General features: G+C 53.3%; 1 protein-coding gene across 4 annotated transcripts in view; it reads right to left on the minus strand.

Moving 5' to 3' along the window:
* Nucleotides 1-26,180, minus strand: part of ADAMTS7 (ADAM metallopeptidase with thrombospondin type 1 motif 7) — a 35,374-nt gene that overhangs the window by 4,185 nt on the left and 5,009 nt on the right. For 2 of the 4 annotated variants that reach the window (XM_087941832.1, XM_087941833.1), the window contains exons 4-23: nucleotides 24,572-24,759; nucleotides 24,307-24,390; nucleotides 22,943-23,067; nucleotides 22,473-22,622; nucleotides 19,858-20,001; nucleotides 19,160-19,304; nucleotides 18,424-18,516; nucleotides 17,482-17,627; nucleotides 15,623-15,792; nucleotides 14,316-14,449; nucleotides 13,487-13,607; nucleotides 12,321-12,565; nucleotides 10,342-10,483; nucleotides 6,732-6,858; nucleotides 6,156-6,369; nucleotides 3,681-5,318; nucleotides 3,190-3,342; nucleotides 2,095-2,268; nucleotides 1,462-1,608; nucleotides 1,217-1,376 (exon numbers count right to left, since the gene is read on the minus strand). In XM_087941832.1, the coding sequence (XP_087797958.1) occupies nucleotides 1,217-1,376; nucleotides 1,462-1,608; nucleotides 2,095-2,268; nucleotides 3,190-3,342; nucleotides 3,681-5,318; nucleotides 6,156-6,369; nucleotides 6,732-6,858; nucleotides 10,342-10,483; nucleotides 12,321-12,565; nucleotides 13,487-13,607; nucleotides 14,316-14,449; nucleotides 15,623-15,792; nucleotides 17,482-17,627; nucleotides 18,424-18,516; nucleotides 19,160-19,304; nucleotides 19,858-20,001; nucleotides 22,473-22,622; nucleotides 22,943-23,067; nucleotides 24,307-24,390; nucleotides 24,572-24,759 (4,500 nt within the window). The remainder of the gene's footprint in view (nucleotides 1-1,216; nucleotides 1,377-1,461; nucleotides 1,609-2,094; nucleotides 2,269-3,189; nucleotides 3,343-3,680; nucleotides 5,319-6,155; nucleotides 6,370-6,731; nucleotides 6,859-10,341; nucleotides 10,484-12,320; nucleotides 12,566-13,486; nucleotides 13,608-14,315; nucleotides 14,450-15,622; nucleotides 15,793-17,481; nucleotides 17,628-18,423; nucleotides 18,517-19,159; nucleotides 19,305-19,857; nucleotides 20,002-22,472; nucleotides 22,623-22,942; nucleotides 23,068-24,306; nucleotides 24,391-24,571; nucleotides 24,760-26,180) is intronic. The other 2 variants (XM_087941834.1, XM_087941835.1) reach the window with 2 other exon arrangements.

The following is a 26,180-nucleotide window of genomic DNA, read 5'->3' on the forward strand; positions in this document are numbered from 1 at the left end:
TTCTTTTTTTTTTAAGAAGCCTGCATTCAGTAGAAATGCATGAACTGGGGTCAGGCTAGATGAAGACCCCACACGTTGGGATCTTGATCCAGCCAATCTTTTCCACCAAGGACACAAAAAGCAAAACCAGCCAGGCCCACAGCTGAATGCACAACCTCTTCTCTTCCCCTCCATCTCCAGAAGCAGAAGGTCTCACGCTCCCTCCGGTCTGCCTGCCAAACCCCCGGATGGGCCCACTGTTTACGGCATTCCTGGTGGAGATAAAACCTTGGAATGCAGCCGGAGGAAGAGGCCTGTCTCGGGTTTCTCTTCTGAAGCAGAGCAGGACCCTCCGAGGCCCAGGAAGAGAAGAGGCAGGGAAAGCCTGATGGTCGGCAGAAATGGGAGTCAGGGTCAACCTGGGACGTTTGTCTCCGATCCAGGGGCTCGCAGAGATCAGAGGTCCTAGAGCAGGGGTGCCTGGGGCCAGATCCGGCCCAAGTGGCCACCCTGGAAAGAGCGAGGGATCGGCCTGTGGTGCCTCTGCCAGCAGAAATGGGCTCCCAATCTCCGTTTTCCGCTGGGACGGCCTCCTGCAACCCTCCGCCAGCACTGGCAGAAGGTTGCAGGAGGCCGTCCCAGCCAAAAACGGAGATTGGGAGCCTTTTTCACTGGCAGAGCACTCGGTGCCCCTGACATGAATGAGGTCAAGCTGGCCGTGCCTACCCTGGCAACGCCCACACTATCCCCCCGTGCCCGAGGTCAAACACAACCCTGATATGCGATCCTCAATGAAATCGAGTTAGACACCCGTCATCAAGAGAGTCCCAGCTGTGGGTGGATGAACCCACCTGTGTTCTGCCGACAAACCAGGTAACCAGCCCAGAGGCCAGAGATGTAGTACCCAACTCCCCAGTCATTTGCCATGTGGCTTAAAGAGGTCTTCTCTCAAAGTCTGCCCAAGTGGACAGCCCTGCCAAACCTTTGCCAGCGAGTTTCACTGATGCCAATCCAGAAGTGGCCCAGATGCCATAAAAAGACTGAGCAGTCACCTACATTTGGAACAACTGCACACACACACAGCCAACACTGGCACCCTCCTTATTCGAAGGGCACCCCACAGGCACAGCTGGATAATTGTCCAAACAGCCGAACGCCCAGCAATGCCCCAAGAAGGGGCTCCCGGTCATTCGGCCATGAGATGGATAGTGCCCAGCCACCCCAGACGCCCACTTACTTGCTTCGCTGGCAGAACAGTCCTGGGCATTGCACCTCTGGGTCTTCTCCGGCCAGGGTTCGTGCTCACACAAGCTACTGTCTTCTTCTGCCTGTCCGGTGTTGGTGTTCAGGCACTTCACCTGCCTCCTCTGGATGCCCTCGCCACACGTGGCCGTGCACTGCAGGGAACAGAGCTCTCTGAGCCCCGGCTTGTCCTGCTCTGGGGCACAGGCAGGCCGGGGCCGTGTCACAGAAGGGGCTTACCTGCCCCCAAGATCCCACTCTCCACTTGGTGCAGGGCTGGGTGTTGCACGGTCTCGTGCTGTTTGGCCGGAGGGCTGGGTCACACCTCCCCGTTCCGGGACACGTCACCAGGCGCTCTTGCTCGCCTCCTCCACACAGCTCAGAGCACTGGAAGGGTGGAAAGAGGCATTTGACTCAGAATCCGCTAGGACGGCCTGGCCCCTTGGCGCTCCCTTCCTGCTAAGCCATCACAGGAGCACCAGGCCATCTTCAGTGGTGGAGCAAACGCAGCCAGGACCCCCAACCCCCAGGAGTCAGCAGGTCACGCACTGCTGGCTTCAACTTCAACTGGAGATATTCTGGTACTGCAGGAGGCCCTTCTTCTACAGCCCCCGAGTATCCTCCTTGGACGTGCTGGGCTCCAGGGTTTACAGGGGGAACGAAGCGGGAGAACGCCGTGGGCTTTCCTTCAGAGGGAATGGCCACCCAGCAGGACAGCAGCCAAACTCCCCCTCCCCACCTGCCAAAGAGCTTCCCAGCCTGCCCAAGGTGGCCAGCTTCCATCGGCCATGTGTGTTGGAGGAAGAGGACCAGGGAATGAGGGTTCAGGCTGCAGTCAGGGTCTTCCTCCACCTCCAGTGACATTCAGCTCACCTCTCTCCAGGTGGAGGTGTACCAGCTCAGACAAGGCTTGGTGTGGCACGGCAACTGTGTGGGAGGCTTGTGGGAAGCAGCCTGGCAATGAAAGGGTCGCAGGGGCCGCTGGCCCCGTGTGTCAATGCAGTGGATGCCCCGAACCTTCACACCTCCTCCACAGGTCCTGGAGCACTGGTGGCAAACCAGAAAGAGCAGAAAATAAGCCACAGGGCACCAAGCAGAAACCTGGCCACCAAGGGGCCATTTTGGCCTGCCTTCATGCCAGACACCCACTGATCCTCAGGGATACGGATAAAGGCCAGTCCACACTCTGCTCAGTGCTGGATTTACCACACAGGGTGGAAGGAGAGCGGCCCTGCAGGTGGCTACTCAAAAGAATCCCCTTCCTCTGGAGGCCACTGGCTCCCCCACAAACCAACTTTATGGAAGTTTCCCAAAAAGGCTGGCTGGAAGTTGCTGGTTTGCCACGTCTACTTCCTGTTGGTTAGGCCTGCCTTTGGAAATAACCGAAGACCATCTAGAGTGCTTCCTGCTTGAGAGCCCTCCCGATCCTTTAGGCTGATTCTCACCAAATAATCAAGTATCTGGTTGTCAGCTCCTGTCAAAATTGCTCAGACATTAGCTAGTTGGCTAGTTAGATCCTCATTCTGGATACAAACAAGGTTTACCATTTCCCTTCAGAATTGGAGCTAATGTGTTTCTCTCTTGGGAAACTGTTTTATCGCCTTTGCCTACGTCCACTGAAACCAAAGAAAAGACCTGTGAAAACACCCCCTCCCTGTTCCTCGTTTGCATGATTCTCTGGCAATGCTCCCCCAAAGGAGCCTGTGTGCTGGGAAGGCGCAGGAGCAGGAAGGGGCGTCAAAGAGGCAGGAGGCCTCTTGGTTTTGAGTGGCTTCCCTTCGTGAGATCTACCCCTGGTGTTTAAGAAACGAAGGGAGGGAGAGTTAAACTAAAACCCAGTCAACTTATAGGTCGCCTTGGCAGAGTCTCGACTCTAGGGCAAAAGGGAAAATCCACGGGGAAAAAGGAGACCCCCCTCGCGTGCACAATTCATCAAAAGTCTCTGTCACTGGGATGAGGTCCGTCTACCTTACTCCATTTTCCCACGTGCCACTTGGAACAGGGCCTCAGGTAACAGCGCCGGGCAGGAGCTGGCTTTCTAGTCAGGTCACAGTCGTTCTCATTTCCGGTGCTGCAGTGCACAACCCTCCAAACAGCGCCAAGGCCACAGGTCGTAGAGCACTAGAAACGACGGGAATCCTGTCAGCCTCTTCCAAGAGGAACTCACGCCGCCTCTGGAAAGCTGCACCCTGCATGGTATCCCACCTCCTCTTCCCCTGGCCTTCCACGATTCATAGCTGCCCAGGAGACAGGACACTCTTTGCACAGGCTTCAAAGCCAAGCCCCACAGTCAAGGGAGGACGCGGTATTTCTGCAGCCCAACCCCTTTTTATCTTTTTGGGTCCACAAAATGACCCATATTCGTAAAAAGAGCCCTGGCTGAGGCCAGAAGGGAGAAGCAAAATGACCGGCCAGAGATCTGCCCAGTGATAACAACCTTGGCTTCACTGAGAACTTACCTCACTCCAGTTTCCAGCTTCCCAGCTGGCATTGAGAGCAGCAGGAGGAGCTACAGAAGGCGCCATCTTCTCTTCCGGTTCCTGAAATTGGACCTCAGGCCCAGCACCTCCTTTACTCCTGGCAGTTGGCACGCGGGGAGGTGGACTTTCGCTTCTCTCCCTGGAGAACTCCCGGTCCTCAGGGGAAGGTAGCGGCTTAGTCTCCAGGTCTGCCTCAATCGTATTGGATTGCTCCTGGTGTGAAGGAAGCAATGCAGAAGGAGAAGAGGTGGGGATCCTCTGATCCAAAGAGTTTGATTCAGTTGGTATCTGTGGCGTCAGAGTGACCGGATGGTGGAGCCTCTGGGTCTTTCTGCTGGATCCGGGCAACTGGTATGCAGAAGTGGAGGGAGACGCCCCTGGTGAAAGCTCCACGGTGAGCCAGGGGGCCTTCTTGAGACGGTCCCGTCCTGAGATGCTGCTCGCGTCTGCATCTGGAACAGAGACAGCCCAGGAGGCTTCAGCCGAAGCGGAGAGACGGTGGGCGAGGTGGTGGGGTGTCCCGGTGATTCTTGCAGTCGTTCTGGCAAATGTATTTACCAGATTTTCTTTCGCTGTATAAGCAGCATCCATGTTACCTTCGCCCTTGACCGTGGCTCCGTCTCCGTTGCTCTGCTCTCTGCTGGTTTCTTCCACCACTTCCCACAAACCATGATCGCCGCTATCACTCAGTTCAGGAATCTTGAGGTCCTGCATCCTCCCACCAGGAGTTTCTGTGTTGCTTGGAGTCCCAAATTCATTTCTGCGATCACCGTCCTCGGCAGAAGACATTGTTGGAGCAAGTACATCCAAGTAAGGAGAGCTGATGGAGGAATCAGGTCTTGAGGTGCTGGCTTCCAAAGAAGTATTCGTAGAAGGAGGTTCTTGAGTAGCACCACCGAATACGTGGTGGTTGCTCCCCAAAGGAGGAGGCTTCACTGTTGAAGTGGAAGTATGATCTTCCGAAAGTGATGGCTGAACGGAAGCAGGAGAGCTGGTGACAACTCTGGTAACGAAGGAATCCTGCAAGGTGCCAGTTGTGCTGCTGTCCTGAACATTATCATGGTCCTTCTCATATTCCTGCCCAACGGTAGGAGGCGTGGAGCCTTGATCAGCCAATCTGACTTTCAGGTCTGTGGTGGGAGGAAGACCAGGAAGGGTTTCTTGGGGACCCGCCTCCACCTTGTGAGAAATCTTGACCCCAAAGTTGGGCTCCAAGTCGTCCCTTTTACTGTCCTTTTCCTCCTCCACCAGTTCATAAGCCAAATCCTCATGAAAATTGATAAAATTATAGTCATAATAAAAGTCATCCACAAACACGTTTCCCTTCTTATGGTTGTTGGGGGGCAGAACTTCCTCTGTAATAACGTTTTCAGATTTGGGAGCCGAAGGACCAAATTTGGGGACATGATAATTGGGGATGAAATCAATTTCATTGAAGTTGATGGAGGAGCCGCTCCCAGACCAATCGGGAACACCGTTCTCCATCCTGCTCCAACAGGGCAAGGCCCAGCAGTCGACCTCGGAGGCTGGTCTTCCTGCTGGATCACACTTGGCTCTGGGGCCAGTGGGGCAGAAAACGGAGCGCCTCTGAGTTCCTTTCCCACAGGTCACCGAGCACTAGGAAGGCAAACCAGAGGAATTCCAAAAGTGAGACGCTGCGAGGTGAAGGCCCTTGTCAAGGCCCTTGTCATAAAAAAAAAACAAACCCAAGCTAGCCTCCAACTTCAACATTCACCTCTCTGGGTTTCAGAATTAACTTTGGTCTACAGAAAATCAAATCTGATTATGGGTCAAGGAACACCTTAAAAGAAATGTCTAGCTAAGGTTAGAGGATTAAGAATAGATTTGCTCTCTAGAAGGAAGGAAGCTGCTTTGCTGAGGGAAAACAGGGAGATCTGAGAACTTTGGCTGATCCCACAGTTCAAAATGATCAACATTTTGCCCGAGCGGAGATCACATCCCGTCTTGGAAGCGGGAGGCTCAAGGACAGGAAAAAAACACAGAAAAGAGTGACGGATTCTGTAAACTGGTCCCAAAGAGCTATGAGAAAACCCACAAGTTCCCGCCAGGCCTCTGTCCTCCTTCCTGACATCTCCAGGTTCCAACAGCCCTTAGACCAGAGGCCCCCAAACTTGACCACTTTAAGACTTGTGGACTTCAACCCCCAGAATTCTCCAGCCAGGAAGCTGAAGTCCACAAGTCTTAAAGTTGCCCTAGTGCTTTACAGAACTTTACAGCCATCTCTAAAGCAGTTTTCAGAGTCAGCCTATTGCACCCAACCGTTGGGCTCCTCCTTTTACTGACCTCAGAAGGATGGACGGCTTAGTCCGCCTTGAGCCTGGTGAGATTTGAACTGCCAAATTGCAGGCAGTTGGCAGTCGGCAGCAGGAGCTTGCAGTACTGCCCTCTTAACCACACCACCACTATAACTTTTGCAATGTGACTCTCCCACACCTTTGACCAGTTGCCTGTGGCCCACGGTGCCAAGCAGAGGACCTCGCGGTTGCAAGCAGCTGTGGCCTCTGGCTTGGTGAGATGTTGGCACTTGTCAGGTGGAAGAGCCTGCTGTTCGTCCAAGGCCACACTCTGAATACAGAGGACAGTCCTTTTCATCAGTCCAGAGTCACCACAAGTGGCCGAACATGCCTGCCACTCACCAGCCCACCACCTGTGGAAACACACGGAATGAAAGGTTAGGTCACCACAAGATCCATCCTGGACCCCTACCGGACCTCTTGCCACATCCTGGGCTGTTCCACTTTAGACTGAGTGCCTGAACGTGTCCCCAAGAGGCCAGGTGGCGGCGTGGTCTTTTGCTGTGTGAGACCACTGCTTCTAGGGCTGGCTTCTTCACGGAGATGACCTCTGGAGCCGTAGAGGCCCAGCCTCGTGTTATGGCTGAGCCCCGGATTCTGCAGAATTGGCCAAGCAACGTTCTTCTCCCAGATACTGATTTTTGGGTAGAAGTTTTCTTTTCAGTTGTGGAGCATCCTACATTTTGAATAGCTTGGGGTTAGCCCAAGAGCTGACCTGGCTGGACAGGGCTCCTTGTTGCAATTCCTTCGCTTGTCGTCAGGCCGGCTGAGAGCATCGCAGTGCTGCTCCTCCACAAACCCAGCGGCTTTCTCAAGGCAACGCACCATCTGTCTCTGGACCCCTGAGGGTAGGAGGAGAAAGCGCTTAGATCAGAGGCCTCCAGACTTGGCAACTTTAAGACTTGTGGACTTCAGCTCCCAGAATTCTGGGAGTTGAAGTCCACAAGTCTTAAAGTTGCCAAGTTTGGGGACACCACACACACACACACACACACACACACACACCCCTGGCTTAGATAGAGGGAGGGACTGGATCTTTTTGTCCAGCTTGTAAATAGATTTACTGCAAAATAAACCCATCACATTCAAGTTGGACTTAAGTCTTCCACATAGCACACAAGGAACATCCTGTGAATAAATGCCTGTTCTCAGGGCCCAAAGCCAGTGTGAACCTGCCAGGGTATAATTCATGAACTGGAACAGAGCCCGGTAACAAGGTCACCCAATGAATAGGCATAGCAATTAAGTCGACCAAGGAGGACTGTTTGGAAACTGAAACTGGAAGTAGCCTAGGCGTGGCTCTATATGAAGCTCTGCAGCCCTGTTGAGCTTTGAAGGTGAAACCGCGTCTCTCTTCTGCTTGCCTGCCGAACTAAAGTGAAACTGGAGCTCTGCTCTGAACTTGCAATGTGTTTCTGTCTCAGTTGGTGCTCCATGTTGGAGAAATTTACAACCGGTTTGCAAAATCTACTTATTATGTTTATAAAGAGGTTAAATGAAGCATCAGCCGTCAGTGTTTATTTTTCTGGCGCTGAATTTACACTGCAAAAACTCTGAATAGACCCTTAGATTTCTGAAGTGGGTACTTAGGATCTCGCCAAAGGAATCAGCTGCCACCATCTCTTTGCTGGCCACCGACAAGCCCATTTCCCGACCCAGACCCCTGGCCAAGCCCCGCCCGGCTTGCTGCCACTGAGCACCGGGAAAAGTGACCATGGGGCGCCAGCTCTGCCACCTGCTGCCACCTAATTCTGGATCAATGCCTCTCCTTCCACAAAGGCTTTGCAAGGCAGCCAAAACACACACACACTTCCCTAGGGATGGAGAGCGCACGTTGGCCCAATGAACAGGAAATGTTCCTGGGGGGGTTGGGGTCATGAGGCTGGAGAATCCCCAGTAGGGAGGCAACTAGCCAAATTCTGATCTATTTTTGGCAGCTCTTACTGCTGGCAGGAAATGTAAAAAAAAACCTGCTTGGCTGACAAACATCCCCTCTCCGCTCAGTTCAGCTAACGAAGAAGCAGTTAGATCAGTGCTCATTAGCCCCCGTCGGCCCGTCTTTGTCCTGGATCAAAAATGTGCATCCATTTCCTTTCTAGAAGGTGCAAACAGCTACTCCTGGTCCTGAGAAGCTGCAAACACTTTCGCGTCGTTTCTCTCAGCCTTTGCAGCACCACTGCTGGCTTCGAGGACCAAGTCTCCAGAGGGAAACCCACAACTGACAAGCACAACTAGCTGCCAAGTCCCAGAAAGCACCGGGGTTCAGGTCTTTCCCCTGCAAGCCTCTGTTGGTCGTAGCTCTGCCTTACGGAACTCGGGGTGAAGCCTTCCAATAGACGCGACTCAGCGTTCCTCGGCTGCAGGTAGAGGAACTTTCGGTGCCATTTGGTCCCCCGGTCTGGCCTCCCCGGGGTCAGCCAATTGCCAAGAAAGCCACCATCTACCACCACCACGTAACTGTCAGAGGCAGCCCCTCCCCCTCGAGCCTGAAAGCGCTGACAACCCCATCCCACCCGCAGGACTTGCAGGAATCGGATCCAACCCTTTTGTGAACCAGGTAGGCGGCAACACAAGTAGTGAATTCCGATGCTGAATTTAAAAGTTGTGTAAAAAATATATATTTATACCTCTTTCTCCTGATTCTTTCAGGATTCAGTTGGATTGGTTGCAGAATTTTGGGAAGGGGAAAACAGCTTCTCCTTGCCTAATCTATCCACATCATGCATAAATATATATGTGTGTGTGTGTGTGTGTGTGTGTGTGTGTGTATGAATCTTTGGTTGTTCGGGTTTCTCGCGCAAGATTCGAAGTATCTAGGCAACGTTTTGATGATGTCTTCATCGAAACGTTGCCTAGATACTTTGAATCTTACGCGAAGAAAACCCAACAACCAAAGATTCATATATATATATAAACACACACACACACACACACACACACACACACACATACATACATATATTTGAATCATTTTCCCTTTCAGCTGCCTTGTTTCTAGATTAAAGAGCTTTTCTTCGACCTTTCCAACCCCTGGGTCACCTCAGAACCTCCCTTAGTTCCACTCTATCCTTTTTGAGTTGTGTGACCAAAACGGCACACAGGGTTCCAGGTGGAGTCGCACCATCGGTTTGTATCACGGCATTGTGACACGCGTCGTCTTGTTGCCCTTTTTCACACACCCCGCCAACCCCTCAGTTGAATTCTGCCACCGGTCCAAGATCTCTTTCTCTATCAGTCCCCGGTCAGAGCCCACTTGTGAGTGTGCGGCTTTTTCCCAAGGATGCATCTGCGCATGAAAATCAGGAAAGCCCCCCTGACCTGCCGTTTGAGGTCAGCTAACGCCACTCCCCGGCTTGCTTCTCCCACCCGCCCTCTGGCCCTCCGAAGGCCCCAGCGGCCAGTCCGATGACCCTGCAGGTGGGAGTGTCTGAGCCAGGAACACAGAGCTGTTTGCCAACCTCTGACTGTCAGAGCCTCCTACGCAAACCTTGAAACAGGGCGATGCATTGGCAGGCTCCAAGGAACGGAGAAGCCACTTCTTCTCTACACCGGGCCCCCGCTTCTGGACCCAAACCAGCTGAAGTAACTCTTCAATTACCAGGGGGCTGAAGTTTCCTACGAGTACCGAAAAGTCCAGAGGCAACAGCCAGGGAGGGGCGAGGACTGTGCATTTCTCCCCAGGCCTCTGAGTGTCTTTCTCGGTTTGCCTCGTGATCTCCCCTGGCAGACAATGAAGGCCCACGAGGCTAGAAAACCCCGAGGAATGGCTGGTCCCAACCATGAACTGAAGGTGCCTGGTGGGCCATCGCCCTCGTGTTGCCAAATACTTCCCCTTCCATCCTCCTCATCGCAGCTACCTTCATCGTTAGCCTTCCTCCCCAGCAGAAGAAATGAGAAGAAGAGCCGCACGTCAGACACGGGGGGGCTGCACCCCATCAGGCAGCAGCCGAAGCCACCTGGGCAGGACCTCGGAGCCTCGGCCTCACCCTTCCTGCCCTGCAGTGTTTCTGGAGGCAACCCTGTTGGTCTTAAAGCTTCCTGCACCGTCACAGGAGGTTTGACTGGTCTGGTGCCTCAAAAACAGACCCTGGAATATCAGAAGCTCCTGATCCTATCCTGATCCTGAGGGTTCTTTTAAGAAAAGCATTTGCAGTGCAGGATGCTGTCTCCCCTGGGCCCCTTCAACACACACACACACACACACACGCACACACGGTTTTCTGGACTGCCCCAATACAAGAGCCAGTCCAATTGGATTTGCAGCTAGACAGTTGCTGCTACTGCTCAGGCCACCGAGAAAGCAAGCTTGCTGCCCAAGTCCTCACCTGTCCCACAGGTAGCTGTGCATTTTGTCCAGGGTCCATAGTGCCAGAAGAACTCGGGGGGAGCAACCGAACTCTGATTCTGGGTCTCCTGCTGGATGGTGTACTGATAGCGGACCCCTGGGTTCCTCTCTTGAAACAGGAGCTGAGGGCAAGCAGAAACACAGGTTGAGCCAAGACAGGGGTCCCCAAACGTGGCACCTTGAAAGACTGGTGGACTTCAACTCCCAGAATTCTCCAGCCAGCATGGGAGTCTTCCAGTCACGTGAGCTCAGGAATTCTGGGAGTTGAAGTCCACCAGTCTTTAAGTTGCCAGGTTTGGAGACCCCTGAACTACAGTGAAGCCACACATGGACTTGACTTTAGGTGGGGTGGGGGAGACCAGGAGGGCTAGAAGGAGGCAGGCTCCCATTCGGGGGAAGCCCTTTCCACAGTGGTGGGATTCACATATTTTTGCCACCAGTTTGCTGGGCGTGGCTTGGTGGGCGTGTTTTGCACGTGTGCACACACTTTGCACGTGCGCATGTGCCAAACGCGCCCTTGACACAGGCGCAGAGGCCCTCTCACTCGCCTCCTGCAAGCCTGCACGATCCCGGTCGCTTCAGCAGCTGCCACGCGGCCTCAAAAAGCAGCCGCGCTTCAAATTCAGAGGGTAAAGGTGAGTCTGGGAGCCCAGGCAGGCAGGTGGGCCCAAGAGGAGAGCGGTGAAGAAAACCGGTTCCATCTCTGCTGCTCATCGCTCCTACCAGAACTGGGCCGAACCGGTTGGATACCCCCACTGCCTTTCCAGCTCCGAAGGAATATTGGGGTGTCCTTTTCACATTTGTCCGGCCCCCTGAACAGACTTCCCAAGAAGACCTGCTTTACTGAAGACAAGCTCTAGAAACAGGATCTTGCAAGCCGGGCTGTCTTTTTCCTCCCTTCCTTATTTACCCCGCTGATCCAGGAAGGGATTATCCTGAGCCTCTTCCCTTCCAGAGCGGCTCCCGGGGGTTTGTGTGAGGATGCCTTATTCCTTCCCTCCATGCCTCTCTACACAACGTACAATAGGCCTCCCCAAAACACCGGGCATGGCCTAATCCCACGAATTAACGCCCCTTCCAATTTCCAACGGAGCGGGGGATGTGCTCCTTTGACCAGTGAGGTATTTTCCACAAGATAAACATAGATCTGGCTCTTCCTGAGGGGGAGGAAAGGGGAGGGAAGCTTGTTCCAAGGTTCTTCACAGCCGGTCAAATCCCCATCCGGGAAGTGGGGAAGTTGGGAAGGACGGAGTCTAGCAGGGTTCGGCTCTTGCTGGTGAGTCTCAGGGGGATTTGAGCTCCACCTCCGGGCTCCTTTCGGAGTCCTTGGGCAACAGCAGGACTAGCTACATGGGTGGAAGGGATCTGACCAGCACCCAGGATGGTCTCTTCAGTCACTCCCTTTGTTCTGGATCTCCCAAGTGGCTATGCGGCAGAGGAACAGTGGCCAGAAGAAGAACATGGTCCCTTGGCTGGAAGGCAACCCGGTCCAAGCAGACTCCTCCCAGGGAGGTTTAAAAAGTCCCCCGATTCATTCAACCCAGGCCTTCCTTCCCTCCAAACCGAGAGTGTTGGTTGATTTTAAAATCAACCCCCGGGTAGCATCCTGGATTCATGAGGTTTATTATCCTCAGGGTCTCAGAGTGGTCCCCACATTGACATCGGTGACTGGGAAAGACCCAAGCCCTGTTTTCACCGGCAGAGGCACCACAGGGTGGTCCTTCACCGTTTCCAGGGCGGCCTCGCAAGCCGTATCTAAGTAACTTGTGGGCCTTCAGTTTGACACCCCGGATTTAGAGCAAGCAGAAAGAAGAAACCGCCGTCAACCATTTCTCGTCTCAGCATGAAGAGCCGCTTCAGCTTTACCCGCATGGCCTGCAAACAAACAGCCTTGCCCAAGAGGGGACCTACAGACGGAGTCTGCTGCCCTCCAGCACCCCAGACGCCATTTCTGCCTACCTGAATCCAAACCGGTTCTTCTGTGGGCCCAGGAGAGGTCAGGTTTTCCCAATTCCCCATTCTCTTGTAGGTGAAGGTGGTCCCGGCCACCTTGTAGTCCCCATTCCACTGGATGGTCCAGCCCCCGTTCAGAAAGTATTTCTTGGGGTCTTCGCTTCTCAAAGCCAGGAAGTTCTCTGCTTCGGCCACCTCCTCGATCTGGATCTCACGTGCTCCGGCCGGGATCAGGCCAACATCGACGTAACCTGTTGGGATGTTGAATGCTTGTCACCAGCAGGCAACATCGCAAAGTTCTCGCTTTCTCTGACGGCTGCGCAGGGAGCCCCCCTGAATGTCTCCCGCCTGTCTAGCCCAAAGGGAAACGGCTCTCAGGGCAGCCAAACCACCCCTGGAAAAAGTGCAGAGCTACTTTCCCCAGAGCTTGCAAGAGGCCAGGAAATCCCCCAAAGGAAGACACGCAAGCCTTCATTTCGTGGGAAGCAACAGCCTCGCCACGTCCATGAGATCCACTTCCTGCCCAAATCCCTTGGGACCCCTGCCTTTCAAACTCCTCTCCCCCACATCCTCACTGGTTCTAAATCCCTTGTGTCACAGCAACACGGACCACACGTTTCCTGAAGAGTTTTTATCCCAGAACTATAATTGCACTTAACAACGAACTTCAGGGCCACCGTCAGTGAACTGTTGGACAGGATTACATGGTCTGCTGTGTGGATGCTGGTGTATTTTTAAAAAAAACAACCTTTATTCATTTTACAATTAAAATAAACAACACATACACAAATGTAGAAAAGAAGAAGAGAAACAGAGTTGAGAAGTAAAAGAGAGAAGAGAGAAAAAGAAAAAAGAAGTAAGAGTAAAAGAAAAATCAAAAAGTGATTAAAAACTATTTCATTTTTGATAAAATTCTTTTTTTTTTTGCTTGTGTGTTTTTAGGGGGCGGGTGGGGAGGTGTTTGGGGATTGTCACGTGTGCAGGCATGGTGAGCCTGGTCTCTGGGTGTTATGTGAATTTCGTTGTATGCATGCTGTGTATATACGAACAATGACAATAAAGAATTCAACTCAATATTAAGAATTCAAGTTTTACAGAGGAGCAAAGGATGGCAAGAATTCACAAACCGTCTCCCGCCTGCCCCGGCCTCCCCAAAATGAAAGCGCACTCACCCAGCCCCTCGCTCTCCTCAAAGGTCTTCTTCACTGTCCGGCAGGTGGATCCATCCCCGTGGCAGACACCACACCGGTCCTCCACAGCGTAGGAGTCAATTTCATAGTCGCAACCAACGTTCTGGAAGAGATGGGAGGGCCTCCTCAGCCCCCGCTGGGAGAGACCTGGCCGGCTGGCCGGGCGTCCAGGGTGCCCCTCGAGAAACACGCGTTCCCTTGGTGGCAGCTCTTTTCGGGGCGGGAAGGAACATCCCCCCCCGCACTCATTCCCTCGAGAGCAGCAGCCGTGCTGCTCCCCATGCAGTAGTGACCCTACTCATAGAAGCGCCCCCCAAAGCCAAAGGCCCTCTCCAAGGACCAAAGCGGTGAACATCCCCTCTCACCTTGCCAATGAAGAGCAGGGACTTTTTGTTACCTGCACAGGTGAAATACAAAAGCCCTCCGTGCTCAGCCTTGCCTGAGGACTATCCAAAGGGGGTCCCAGAGGATTCCGTTTCAGCAGCCTGTCTGCTTGGGAAGAGCCCCCGAGGAAGGGGCAGAGCTGGCAGGCTACTGGGTTGTCCCTTGGGTCACATCCAGCCACCCCAGGCCGCCTTCTTTGCATCTCTGGGCTGATGCCTTAGGGAAAGCGAGCCCAGGTGACTCGGGGTATCACAGCAGGTGGGCAACTGGAGTAACCGAGGCAGCCCTTCTGAGTTACGCCAGAGGACGCCTGTTGCGCTGACAGAACCACTGCCTTCACCACTCACCCTCAATATAGAGAATTTATGAGCATACTACATACATGTGTGTGTGTGGGGGGGGTGAGACAATACCCCCACACGCCTACCTTACAGATCCCGTTAATGCACCTGTCCCGCCTGCCGTTCCCTTCGTAGCACGGGGTGCCATCAATGGCAGCGTCGTGAAGCTTTTCAGCAAAGTACTCGTTGTTGGGCCGACAGTGCAGTTCGCAAGGGTTGCCTGCAGAGACAGGAGAGCGCCTGATGGCTCAGGGTCTCTGGCCCCAGGCCCGTCAGCATGGCTTGCTCCAGTACAGACGCCCCGATGAGGAAGAGACACCACGACTCCCAGAAGTGACTCCGAAGCAGTCAAGGATACAGATGATCCGGTGCCCCCAGGCACCAGCCCAACTCTGGGCGATGGGTGATGGATTTGGGCTCTTTCTTATCATAGAGTCACAGTGCCCTGGCCCTGGTGGAGACTGGCTCTGAGGGAGAGGAGGAACAGCCAACAGGGAGTAGAAGTGTGGCTCCGGAGGTTGTGGAGGAGGCTGGGGAAGGGCAGAGGCCACCTGCGCAGTCAGAGGAGGACCCAGGCCCATCCCCTCTCCATCCTAGGGCACGCAGGGAGGAGAGGATAAGGGAGAGACGTGGTCTATTTGGGAGGAGAGGGCCTTGATCCTCTTCACGGGCTGCAGCTGTGACAGTGATAAAAGGACGGACATGCGTCTGGGCCAGTGCTGGAAAGAAAGAGGAACAATAAACCTCCTCTCTGAGTTTGGTGTCCTTCCCAGTGTGTGTTCTGTTATCTGTGGACGTCCTCCAGCCCTTATCTTGCCTGGTTTGTGTTGTTTTTTACTCTTTATAATTTAAGGGGCATTTCCTCCTTCTTGTAACTGCTTGTGGGGGAGTTTTTTGTCTCCAGTCAAGGATATTTGGAGCTTGGAAGCAAAGTGAAGGAATAAAAGGGGCTTCCCCTGTTTTGTGTGATTGTGTTTATTTTGTATCCCAGCCCGGGTCATCACACACAGGGCTGGAAGAGACATGGGGGTTTTCTAGCCAACTCCCTGCCCAAGGAAGGGGCTCGTCCCAGACAGAGGATTTCCCAATCTTTCTTTGAGAACCTCCAGTTATGGAGCCCTGAGAGGATGGACGGCATTCCTGATCCAGCTCACAGAGTCCTCGGGAGTCTGTGGGATGAGAGCACATCCTGGAGTGTTAGTAAATCTTCTGGAAAAGGGGAGCTTTGTGACCGATTGCACCTGCAGTAAGGGCACCCTAAGAGCCACCTGGGCAACAGGTAAGTCCCATAGGGAACCGCTGGGTAAATGCTCCCTTCTGGCGGTTACCCCAATGTACAGGCCTGTATTTCACACACCACCTCACTCTGGACAGACGCTCGAGGGCAGCTTACTGGTATTGGGGACTGGGCTCCACTTGTAAAGCTTCCCTTTGTAGGGCCGGTGGTCAAAACGGCTGCACTGGATCTGCCGAAAAGAGGGCTTGTCGGCCGGACACGGCTGTGCATTGCAGACCCTGAAGCGTTTCCGTTCTCCCAGGCAGTATTTTCCGCCATACTTGGGGCTGAGGATGGGAAAGGAAAACCAACTCATCTGCTTGAAGAAGAAACCATCCTCACCAGTCCGCCCAACTAAGCAAACTGGTGCCGATTCCCCGAAAAGGCTGAAGGCCAGAAGGGAGGCAGAGGGGAGAGGAGGCCAGCCATTGTCCCGGAGGTCAACCGTTGACCTCCCCAACTCTTTCGGGGGCACCTGGCAGCGGTTCTTGGCATTTTCTGTGGCCAAGAGATTCCTATCACATGCCCAAGAAGGAGAATACTTTCGGCGGGAGCTCTTCTCTGCGCTCACAAGGCTGCCTTAAAGCCAGGAAGAAGAGCCGGCTGGACAGACTGTGTCCAATGCTACAAAAAACTTCCTGTCCTGCAATATTCAGTAGGAAATGTTCACTTGGAGAAGGGAAGGAACTGTACTCCCCAAGGGGGTCTCCCCGCCAAATGGGCTTCCTGCCAGGAACTGAACCAACCTCCCCAGGCCTTCCTCTCTCCGGCCAGTGACCGGAGCCCCTCCCCTTGAAGACAGGAGAGAGGGAATTGCTCGGGGGATGGGTGTGGGAAAGGGCCAGGGCAAGAGAAGGAGGAGTCGAACTTGGCCTGCAAGTTCTGCAGAGCTCGGCCAACTCTCGACTCCTCCTTCTCCTCACCAATTCTGGGTTCTGCCCGCTGGAAAAACAACCAAGAATCGTACAGTTGGGAGGGACTTTATGTCCAACCTTCTTCCCAAGACAGGAGCCTCTTCTTACCACTCCAAACTAATGGCTGACCAATCTTTTCTTGGAGTTCTCCAATCTCTCCGCCCTGGCACATCTCCTCCTGTCCTGGAAGAGCCCTCTCCTTCCTGTCTGCCCTTCTTCCCATTCTCTTCTTCCAAGTTCCGTTCATCGTTCTTCACCAGCTGAGCTTCCAATCCCCTCACCCTCTTGGTCCTCTCTCCACATCAGAGGTCTCCAAACTTGGCCACCTTAAGACTTGTGGACTTCAACTCCCAGCATTCTCCAGCTGTGCTAGCTGGAGAATTCTGGCAAGTCTTAAAGTGGCCAAGTTTGGAGACCTTTAAGGTTTGTTCACAAAATCTGAAGGTGACCAAGCTTAGGAAAGTCTGCTCTAATCAAGTCCAAAGTCATTGGCCGACCCCCTGGGTGGAGAATTCTGGAAGTTGAAGTCCACAAGTCTTAAGGTGGCCAAGTCTGGAGACCCCTGATCTACATTCTTCCAAACTTCTCGGCCTTCTTTTTAGATTGTGACAACCTGAACTGGACACAGGATTCCGGGCTGGTCTGACCTGAACTATCTCCTCCCAAATCTTGACCCTAAGACCTCTGCCAGTGCCGCCCCAAACAGCTGCGCCCCCTCTTTTGAAATGGAAGCAGGAATGGGGGAAACATGCAAATCGCCCGATGTTGCTTGGGAACCAGGACAACTGGCTACTCAAAGCACCCCATGTGGAAATATATTCTTTGGATGCCAGGAAGAACCAGCCTCTGCTCCTGTGAGCTCTTGGAACCCAGCGCCACAGGATTGCTGGGCATGCACAACCGGAGGAAGGCCACCTTTGGGGCTCATGACCTTCCCCTCACTCAAAGCAAAGACAGAGATGCCCATCAGAGGCCAAGGGGCCGAAGCGGAAAGGCAGCTGGACAGGGCAGCTGGACTCCCTTTGTGGACCCCGCGTCATGGGCAGCTGGCCAGTCACTTACGCAGGATTGTTGCACGGCCGCTCTGCGTTCTGCATTCCAGCCCCACAAGTCCGGGAGCAGCCGGTCCAGGGGCTCCAGGCTGCCCAGCCTCCATGGACGGGCTCTGGGCGGTACCCAATGCTCACACACTCTCCGTTGAAGCACCACTGAAACAAGCAGAGGCCCATCAGGGACTAGGAGGTCTGGAGGGGCGGGGGGCTCCCGGAAGGAGCAGGGGATCTTTTCCAGCTAGCTGGAAGTCTCAGTCCCTCCATCAAAGACCACCAGCTAAAAGGAGCTCAGTGCTCATGGGGTTAGAATGCTGGGCCGACAACATTCAAGACCCGAGTGCAGCTGAGTGAGGTCCCGTCCTTCGCCCCAGTTCCTGCCAACCCCGGCAAGCAGAGTGGATAAACAGGTACCATTTGACAGGTGAGCTCATTTGGGGACATGAGAAAGGAGCCCCCACCTGGACGTCCCCTGGGCAGCAATGATGTCACCGGTTAATCCGGACGTCTTCACATTTGGCAGCTTTAAGGCTTGTGGACTTCAACTCCCAGAATTCTCCAGCCAGCATAGCTTTCTGGGAGTTGAAGTCCACAAATCTTAAAGTGGCCAAGTTTGGGGACCCATGGGTCTATCCTTTCAGCCGGAAGCGCCTCAGTATTTCCGACATGAATACGACGATGACAAAAGACGACCAGCTCAGGACCTTAAATGGCCATGGAGGAACCATCCCCTGTGCTTTCATGGTCCTCTTTGACCTGGAGTCTCCTGAAGCAACTGGGAGAGAGCAGGCTTGCAGGAGGCGAGTTGAAAGCACACCCACCAAGCCACGTCCACTGAACTGGTGGTAAAACTCTTGGCATCCCACCACTGTGTCATGGCATGCTTTAGCCAAACATGGCATTTGGGGAGCAGCTTCGGGGCTGAGGTTCTCTGGCCCAGAGATGGGCTCCGTACCTTGTTCTCCTCACACTTGGTGCCATCGACAGCTGCGTCCAGCTTGGAATGACAGGTGTTCCCCACAGAGCACCAGAGGGTGTTGCAGACACTCTGCGGGAAGAAAGGAAACGCTCTGAATTCGTGGTCTGCTGGGCAGGGAGGAGGAGCAAGTGGTGCCAGGACGCTTGAGGAGGTTCCTCTTCCAGTGGGCGGAGGAGGAGGAGGAGGAGGAGGAGGAGGAGGAGGAGGAGGAAGGTTCGGGCCGTCCTTGCTAAGGAAAATGTGGCTGTATTCCGGACAGACCCAGGCCTTGGGGGTGGGAGGCTGCTCTCCCCTGCTGCTCTCTGGAATACGGACAGTTTTTGCAATTTAATTCAAGCAATGTTTCCAATTCATTTTTGCAAGCTTTTAAAGGCAACAGCGGGTGTAGAAATCCATGCGTCATATGTTCTCTGCTCCAGGGTTTCTCAGCCTTGGTCACTTTAAGTCAGGAGCCCCCAAATGTGGCCCCTTTAAGACTGGTGGACTTCAACTCCTGTGCTGGCTGGAGAATTCTGGGAGTTGAAGTCCACCAGTCTTAAAGGGGCCAAGGTTGGAGACCTCGGCTTGAAGGTTTGTCCACAGAAACTTCAGGTGACCAAAGTCATTGGCCAACCCCCTGGGGGGGTCCAGAAACGCTTCTGGCCAGAGATGGGCCCTCTTCCTCAGACAGGCTTTCCCCCAAGGGAGTCATGCCCCCCCCCCAAGTCCTTACATCCATGTCATCGCAGTAGGTGGAGTAGGCGCCATACTGGAGTCGGCACTGGTGGCTGACGTCGTAGAGGACTCCCGGTGGAACCGAGGGGAAGTTGATCACATCCTTGGCTGGGGGATCATCCAGGCAAAGCCCCCAGCCCCGGCTGCAAAGAGACACATCAATAAGCAGGGGAGAGAGAGAGAAGGGGGGGGGAATACGGGGGTGGGATCCTACTGGTTCCAACTGGTTCTATAGAACCGGTTGTTATGATTCTGGACAGTTCAGAGAACTGGCAATTCCTGGCCCAGCCCTCTCCGCCCGCCCCTCCCCTCCCCTCCCCTCCACTCCTAGTCAGTCCCTATGGCGCATGCGAGACATCGCTGAGTGCATTCTCCCCCACCCAGTTCTTCCTTTTTCCTCCCTCCCAATGGTCAGCTGTTCAGTGGGAGAGACTCCCCCTTGCTGGTCGACAGGCGGTCTGGGCTGCTGGTGGTCTCTGGGCAGAAGCCAAAGCCCTCCGGCCACCCTCTCCCCACAGCCGGCGAAGGGGTTTCCTGGAGAGCCAGGGCAGGGGCAGGCAGAACCCGACCCCCCTGCAATCAGAAGGCGGACGTGGCTCCAGGACAAGACCCTCCCCTCTCCAACTGATGGGGACTGTGCCTCCTGTGGGGGCTGCTGTGGAAGACGGGCGGGGGTGGGGGTGGCGGCTGACTTACTCAAGGAAGCGTGTGATGTATTCCCTGCTGCAGACAGACCAGGTGAGGGGCGAAGTGTCGTACAGGAGCTGCGGAGACATGATGAAAGGCCTTTTCCCAACTGGCTCACAGTCATTGCCGCTGCCGTCGTGCTGAATCCCAAAACTGCAAAAGGCAGAGCCCCCAGAGGAGGTGAGACACACGTGTGCAAAGGACCGTCGAAGCATCACTCCCAGAGTTCTCTGGGGAGGCCAAGGAAGGGCCGGGAAGCAGGTTGCAGGAGCAAGAGAATGACAGCCCCCCACCCATCAAACACCCTGCGAAGGAGGCCTTCCCCAGCGGACCGAACAAGAGTGCCGGGAGGGGAGAGGGTTCTCCATCTACGCCAGTGGTGGCTAACCTTTTGGGGCTCCTGTGCCAAAAATTGCACGCACATTAACGCACGCGCACTCATGTGCCAGCAGCCAGAATTCAATGCGCCCCCCCCCCCACGCCCTTGTGCATGCATGCACAATCCCCTGGCCACTGCCCCCCACTACCCCCTTACCTGCACTGCGCCTCACAGCTGATTTTTCAGCGGTTTCAGGCCTTTTTCGGCCTCCCAGTGGCTTAGAAAAAGCCTCTGCAAAGCTTTCTGGCTGAATAATACACCCGTTTCGTCACTTCCGGTATTACAGGAAGTGACGAAATGGACCTATTCAACCTGAAAAGCCTTGCAGAGGCTTTTTCCAAGCCTCTGGGAGGCCGAAAAAGGCCTGAAACTAGTAGATAAATCAGCTGTGAAGCGTGTTCATGTGCAGTGAGGTAGGTTTGCCTGCGGTTCGCGTGCCGGCACAAATGGCTCTGTGTACCACTTGTGACACGCGTGCCATAGGTTCGCCATCACGGATCTACGCCTACATCTCTGGAGATGGTGGCTATCAGTGAAGGCAAGACCCCGCTGGCCAAGGCCCGTGTCAGTGAGGCACGTCTCCTTTTGAGTGTGGCTGAAAAGGGTAAGCAGCAACCCCGGGGGCAGGAGATGGGGTGGCAATTGTGTCAATGGGAGTTACTGGGATGGGATGGGGGGCTGGAAAGCCACCCAGGAAGGATCACCAGAACTACGCTTAGAACCAAACAACTCGCAAAGGCCTTTCATGAGGTGGCTAAGGAATTCCAGGAGAAGGGACCGACGACACATCTTAAAATTGCTGAGGTTGAAAAACACTGGTCTAGACCGAGGGTCTCCAACCATGGCCACTTTAAGACTTGTGGACTTCAATTCCCAGAATTCCTCAGCCAGCTTTGTTAGGTTCCAAGGCGAAGTCCTAGAGAGGTCCTGTAGACCATGCTTGAAGGTGGACCCCACCAGGGTCAGAGTTTCAGGGTCAGAAAACAGGCAAAGCAAAAGCCTTTGGAAAATCGCAGCTGCTTTTCTCAGAGGAAGCTCCCTCCGATGTTTCATTTTTATAACTTTACCAATTGACCTTTTTATTATAGAAGAGTAAGCAAGCACACAATAAAAAAAAAAGATACACTGGGCTGCTTGTGTAACACGCTAGGGGTCTGCTGGTGCCAGCACACTGGTTTCGGTCTATTTCCCAGGTTGCTAATTCTCTTTGTAATCTCTTCCTCTCCAATCTCTCTGCTCTCCTGGGAGGGGAGAAAAGACCTCAGCAATTTCTATAGGCCATCTTTCTTTCACTCAGTGGAAAAATTGGAGGAAGGGACAACAAAAGCGTAAAAATATACAATGAGTAGTACACGCTGCACGGAACGCGCAGGCACCAGTAGCCACAAGCATATTATACGAACAGCCTGGGAATAGATCAGCGCATGGGTGGCTGCAGGCACCAGGGCGTTCCTTTCAATGTGTAATCCCCACTGTATATTTGCTTACTCTCTTGAGAATGTAACGAATGTCCAATGAATGCAATGAATGCAAATAAATACATTAATTCAATTCTTCTTAATTATTCCAACGCCCCGGTGAGCATTCCAAAGGGTGACAAATTGGTTAGGAGACAAACCAAAAACGGACTAGTCTTATAAGTTTCCAGCTGGAAAGAGTTGTGGCCACGTGATTTCCCATTAATAACCACTCTCTTTAGTGACGGAGTCGCCAATCCCAGTTGAGGACGCTAAAGAGGACGACATCGACTTTTACATGCTATGCAGGCATGTGGCTTAAGGGAGCTTTAGAAGGAAGCGGATGATTTAGGGCTGTCCACTATGACCGCAAAAGGGATTGTTTTGTCCGTTTTACAACTGTACACTGGTGTCTCTCCTCCTCCACCCCTTTAGATGAAGATGTGCTTTCAATGTTTTCTGCCAAGTCCTTGTAAGCCAACCACAACCGAAACCAAGATTTCTTCCAGAATTTCCTTGGCATGGCTCATAAGAAAAGAATGGAACGAGGTGACAAAAACCTCAGCAACTGGACAGCGTTCACCCCAGAGCCCCAAACCTCTCAGCTTATTTAAGGGGGAGACTTTGGGTGGGTGGGGGGGTTCCATTGGAGGACCCCGTGAACAATGAGGAGGTAAACCACCTCCCTGGGTCTGGGACATGTGAATCTCTCGAGCTCTGATCTACTTCTGCAAATCTCTGCTCAGCCTTAACGTTGGACAGGCCAAGATACCCGGCTGCAACCTTACCTGTGCCCCAGTTCATGGGCCACGGTGAAGGCCAGTGGAAGACCCGTGTCCTCATTCACGTTGCAGCTCCGGTGTGGCTGGCACATGCCAGAGACGTGGGCCAGGCCCAGCGTCTCACACGGATGGTTCATGGCAGTGCAGAGATCTTTCCTTTCCGAGTCAGAGAGAAGCACACATACACAACAAAAGAGAGGATCACTGTACTGAGCAAGACCCAGCTGGGTTGAAGGAAGACAAACGGGCAATTAGAGAACTCTAGGAAAAAACAAGGGCCCAGCTCAAAAACAGAAGGCAACCAACATGCATCTCAGGTCCAGTGGGCATCTCCAAATAAGACTGTAAGACTCCTTTGCAATCTGGTGTTGGAGCACGGCCTCCATCAAAGATGTTCTCTCTTCAAAGAGGATCGATCCTCACTTTCAGTGAAATGGGCAGAGGTGTTACAGACGGCACTGAAATCACAGGGGTACCTGGTGAGCAAGATGGCGACATCATGGTGTAAGGGGTGAGCATCCCCCTTGGGGTTGAGGGCCTTCTGCCACTTGCAAAAACTTCTCAAGGTATTGTCGGCATGGTGGCTGATTTTCAGGTCCTCCTACAGAAAAAAAATTAGAACCCTCAATCAGCGGACAGAGATGTCGCACTGGTATGATTATTATTGCTGACAAACCATTGAAAACCATGAAAAGCAATTAAAAGCTTTACCTATAACCCAAAACAGGGTATATTATTATCATTATTATTATTAATGTTCGGGTAGCATTGGAGGATACAAGCTGTTCTAAATAGGGTGGTTTTTTGTAGAATCAGGGTATTCAAGTCTGATAAATTCAGAATTTCCAAATAGCGAGGCAGCCCTTTAGGTATTGCTCCAAGGGCTCCAATTACAATTGGGATAATACACGATTTCTTTTTTCCAAAGTCGCTCAACTTCAATTTATAAGTCCCGATACTTTGTGATTTTTTTCTTGCTGCGTGTCTTCAATTTGTGCACCACCAGGTATTGCAATGTCAATGAGCCAACCCTTTTTTTCCCCAACTATTATTATGTCAGGTGTGTTGTGGGCCAAGTGGCTGTCAGTCTGAATTCTGAAGTCCCACAAGATCTTGACCTTTTCATTCTCCAGAACCTCCTCAACCTGATGCTCCCAAGAGTTGTTACTATACCCAAATCCAAACTTTTGGCCCAGTTTCCAGTGAATGATTTTAGAAACTCAGTTCTGGCATTCTAGGTAGTCAGTTTGTGAAATTTTGCTGCACCCACGGTTTAAATGGTCAACTGTTTCCATTACCGAGGCGGCATTTGCTATTGGTGGTGACATGCTGAATCTTTGCCTTCATGCAATTTGTGGCCAAGGCTTGTTCTTGAGCAGCCAAAATAAAGCCTGCAGTTTGGTTTTTGAGTATTCCAGTTCCAGGTAAGCTTTTGATCAGCTTTGCCTTCAATACTTTTCAGGTATTGGCCATGCATAGCTTTAATTATGATTATTTTCCCCATTCCTCCAAAGCTGAGATTGTTGAACTCCTATAAAGATTTCACCAATCTCAGAAGCTCTGAATGAACGTAAACACCCCTGCCCTAAAAAATGGAAGACATCAAGATAGCAAAGCCAAAAGAATTTGTGTGCAGAAAAGAGTTTAGTGCCGTCTGGATCAGCTTTCAAGTAGCCAGAAGGCAGTGAAATTGCTGCAGGAAGAAACCAGAGGATGCACAAACTATGGAGCATCTCAGAGGAACATGAAACAGAGGAAGTGGAGGCGACTGAATGCGCACTGTCATTTTTCTCCTGAGTAAAAGGAGCTCTGCGTCATGTCTTCCTCCTCTTCTTCTTACCTCCTCCTCTTCCAGAAAGATGAGACGCACGATGGAAATGTGGACCGGGTTCCCAATGCTGGCATCGTGGAATAAACCGGCCACCTGCGTAATGGAAGAAGTGGAGTCGCTCACTGAGTTCTGCGCACGAGAAGGGAGGTTCTCCCCTGTGCCACAAACACATCCCGGGTGTTTCAATCAACCAAATTAGCCCGAACTTCTTCTCAGGAGCAGAGCCCTCCTCCCTTGGCCTGTTCCACAACCGGCAACCTTTCACAATGCTCACCATGTTCATGACTGTCAGGACGTACTTCTCCACGTTCTCGCTGCCGTGGTACTCCACCATCTTGGTGTCAGCCACAACCAGGGTCTCCACCCACTTCTCCTTACTGACCGAGCGTGGCTTGATCCGCCGTCTCCTCTCCTGCTTTTCCTCCCAATGTTCTCTCCACTGCTCGGAGTCCTTGGTGTTTCCTGGAAATTGGGCAAGACGGGAGATGACGACGGCACCCCAAGATGGCCGGCTCCACACCCTCACCACCCCAATGGGCCAACAACGGTCTTCCCTGAGGGTCTCCTGGGGTGGGGGGAAGGAACTGAGCTTTCCAGCCATTCAGAACTGGAGCCAGGGGCTCTACCCACCTACTCTTGACCCCCCTCCCCCAGTCCAGGACTCACAGGGCCACCATGTTATGCCCGTTATCAATTATGGCTTCTGACTGGTTCCAGTTCTGCTCCTGCCTCATAAGCCACCAGCACCTTGGTTTCCGGAGCCATCAAGGGGCCACTTTTCACTTCCTTTGGAGTCAAGCAGCCCCCACCCAAGAATAGGGAGGGGGCGGCCATCGGTACCTCCCTCCCCTTGTGAAGCCCATCCAGCTTGATGGCACCAGAGCTTTGAACGAGGGGTTGCTTGCCAACTCACTGCAGTAATCTTGGGAGTCCCTAAAGCAGGGGTCTCCAACCTTGGCCACTTGAAGCCTGGAGGACTTCAACTCCCAGAATTCCCCAGCCAGCTGGCTGGGGAATTCTGGGAGTTGAAGTCCTCCAGGCTTCCAGTGGCCAAGGTTGGAGACCCCTGTCCTAAAGGATCTTATTTGGTCTGGAAATCCTTCTTTCTGCCCAAAGACTTTGCTGCTTAGCCTTCTGGGCCCTCCCCCTCCCCCCAGGAGCCTCAGGCCCTCTGAGCAACCCCTCCCTGCAGACATCAACTCACAGGAAGTGCCCACCTTCCCTTGCTTTGACTGGCAGTTCGCCACAAATACCAGATAGCTAAGGACAACTGAAGACTGTCTCCTCCCCCTCCCTTCCACACACACACACACCCGTCCCCTCCCCACTGGGGAAGAGGCAAAGGCGAAGGGCTGCTTGGACAGGCCTGGCTCTTCCGGGGGGCCAGTTGCAGGGCTCCTTCCTTTCTGCCCCCCACTTTCTGCAGGAGGAGAGAGAGGTCCTGGAAGATGAACCGCCTGCTTCTTCTTCTTCTTCCTACGTCACTTTCAGCCACCTTGGACACGATAAGGAGAAGGGCAGGCTCCGCCATTTCCCTCTCCCAGCGATCGGTTGGGCTTGTTTGGGATAAATGGGGCCATTGTCTTATTATGCAGCTGGAAGTCGCAGCGCTCCCACCGCGTTCCGTTGTTGGCTACCGATCGGAGGGAGGGAAGGAGGCTCCCTCCTTCCAGGGGAAAGGAAAGGAAAGGAGCGGCCAAGGAGAGGCGAGAGGGACTGTAGGAAGGACACCAGGGTGGACCTTTGCTCTGTAAACAGAGCCAGGGCGGGGAGGGGCCGAACCACAGCCGGGTCCTGGGAGAAAAGAGGGGGAGTGCCATCGAAACGGTTTCTGGAGGAAAAGGAAAAGTTTACTACTACTTGGAAGTTATGTAAGAATCTGG

Source organism: Pseudonaja textilis, chromosome 13 (assembly GCF_049901715.1).
Source record: "Pseudonaja textilis isolate UNSWEBS1 chromosome 13, rPseTex1.2, whole genome shotgun sequence".
Classification (NCBI taxonomy): Eukaryota; Metazoa; Chordata; class Lepidosauria; order Squamata; family Elapidae; genus Pseudonaja; species Pseudonaja textilis.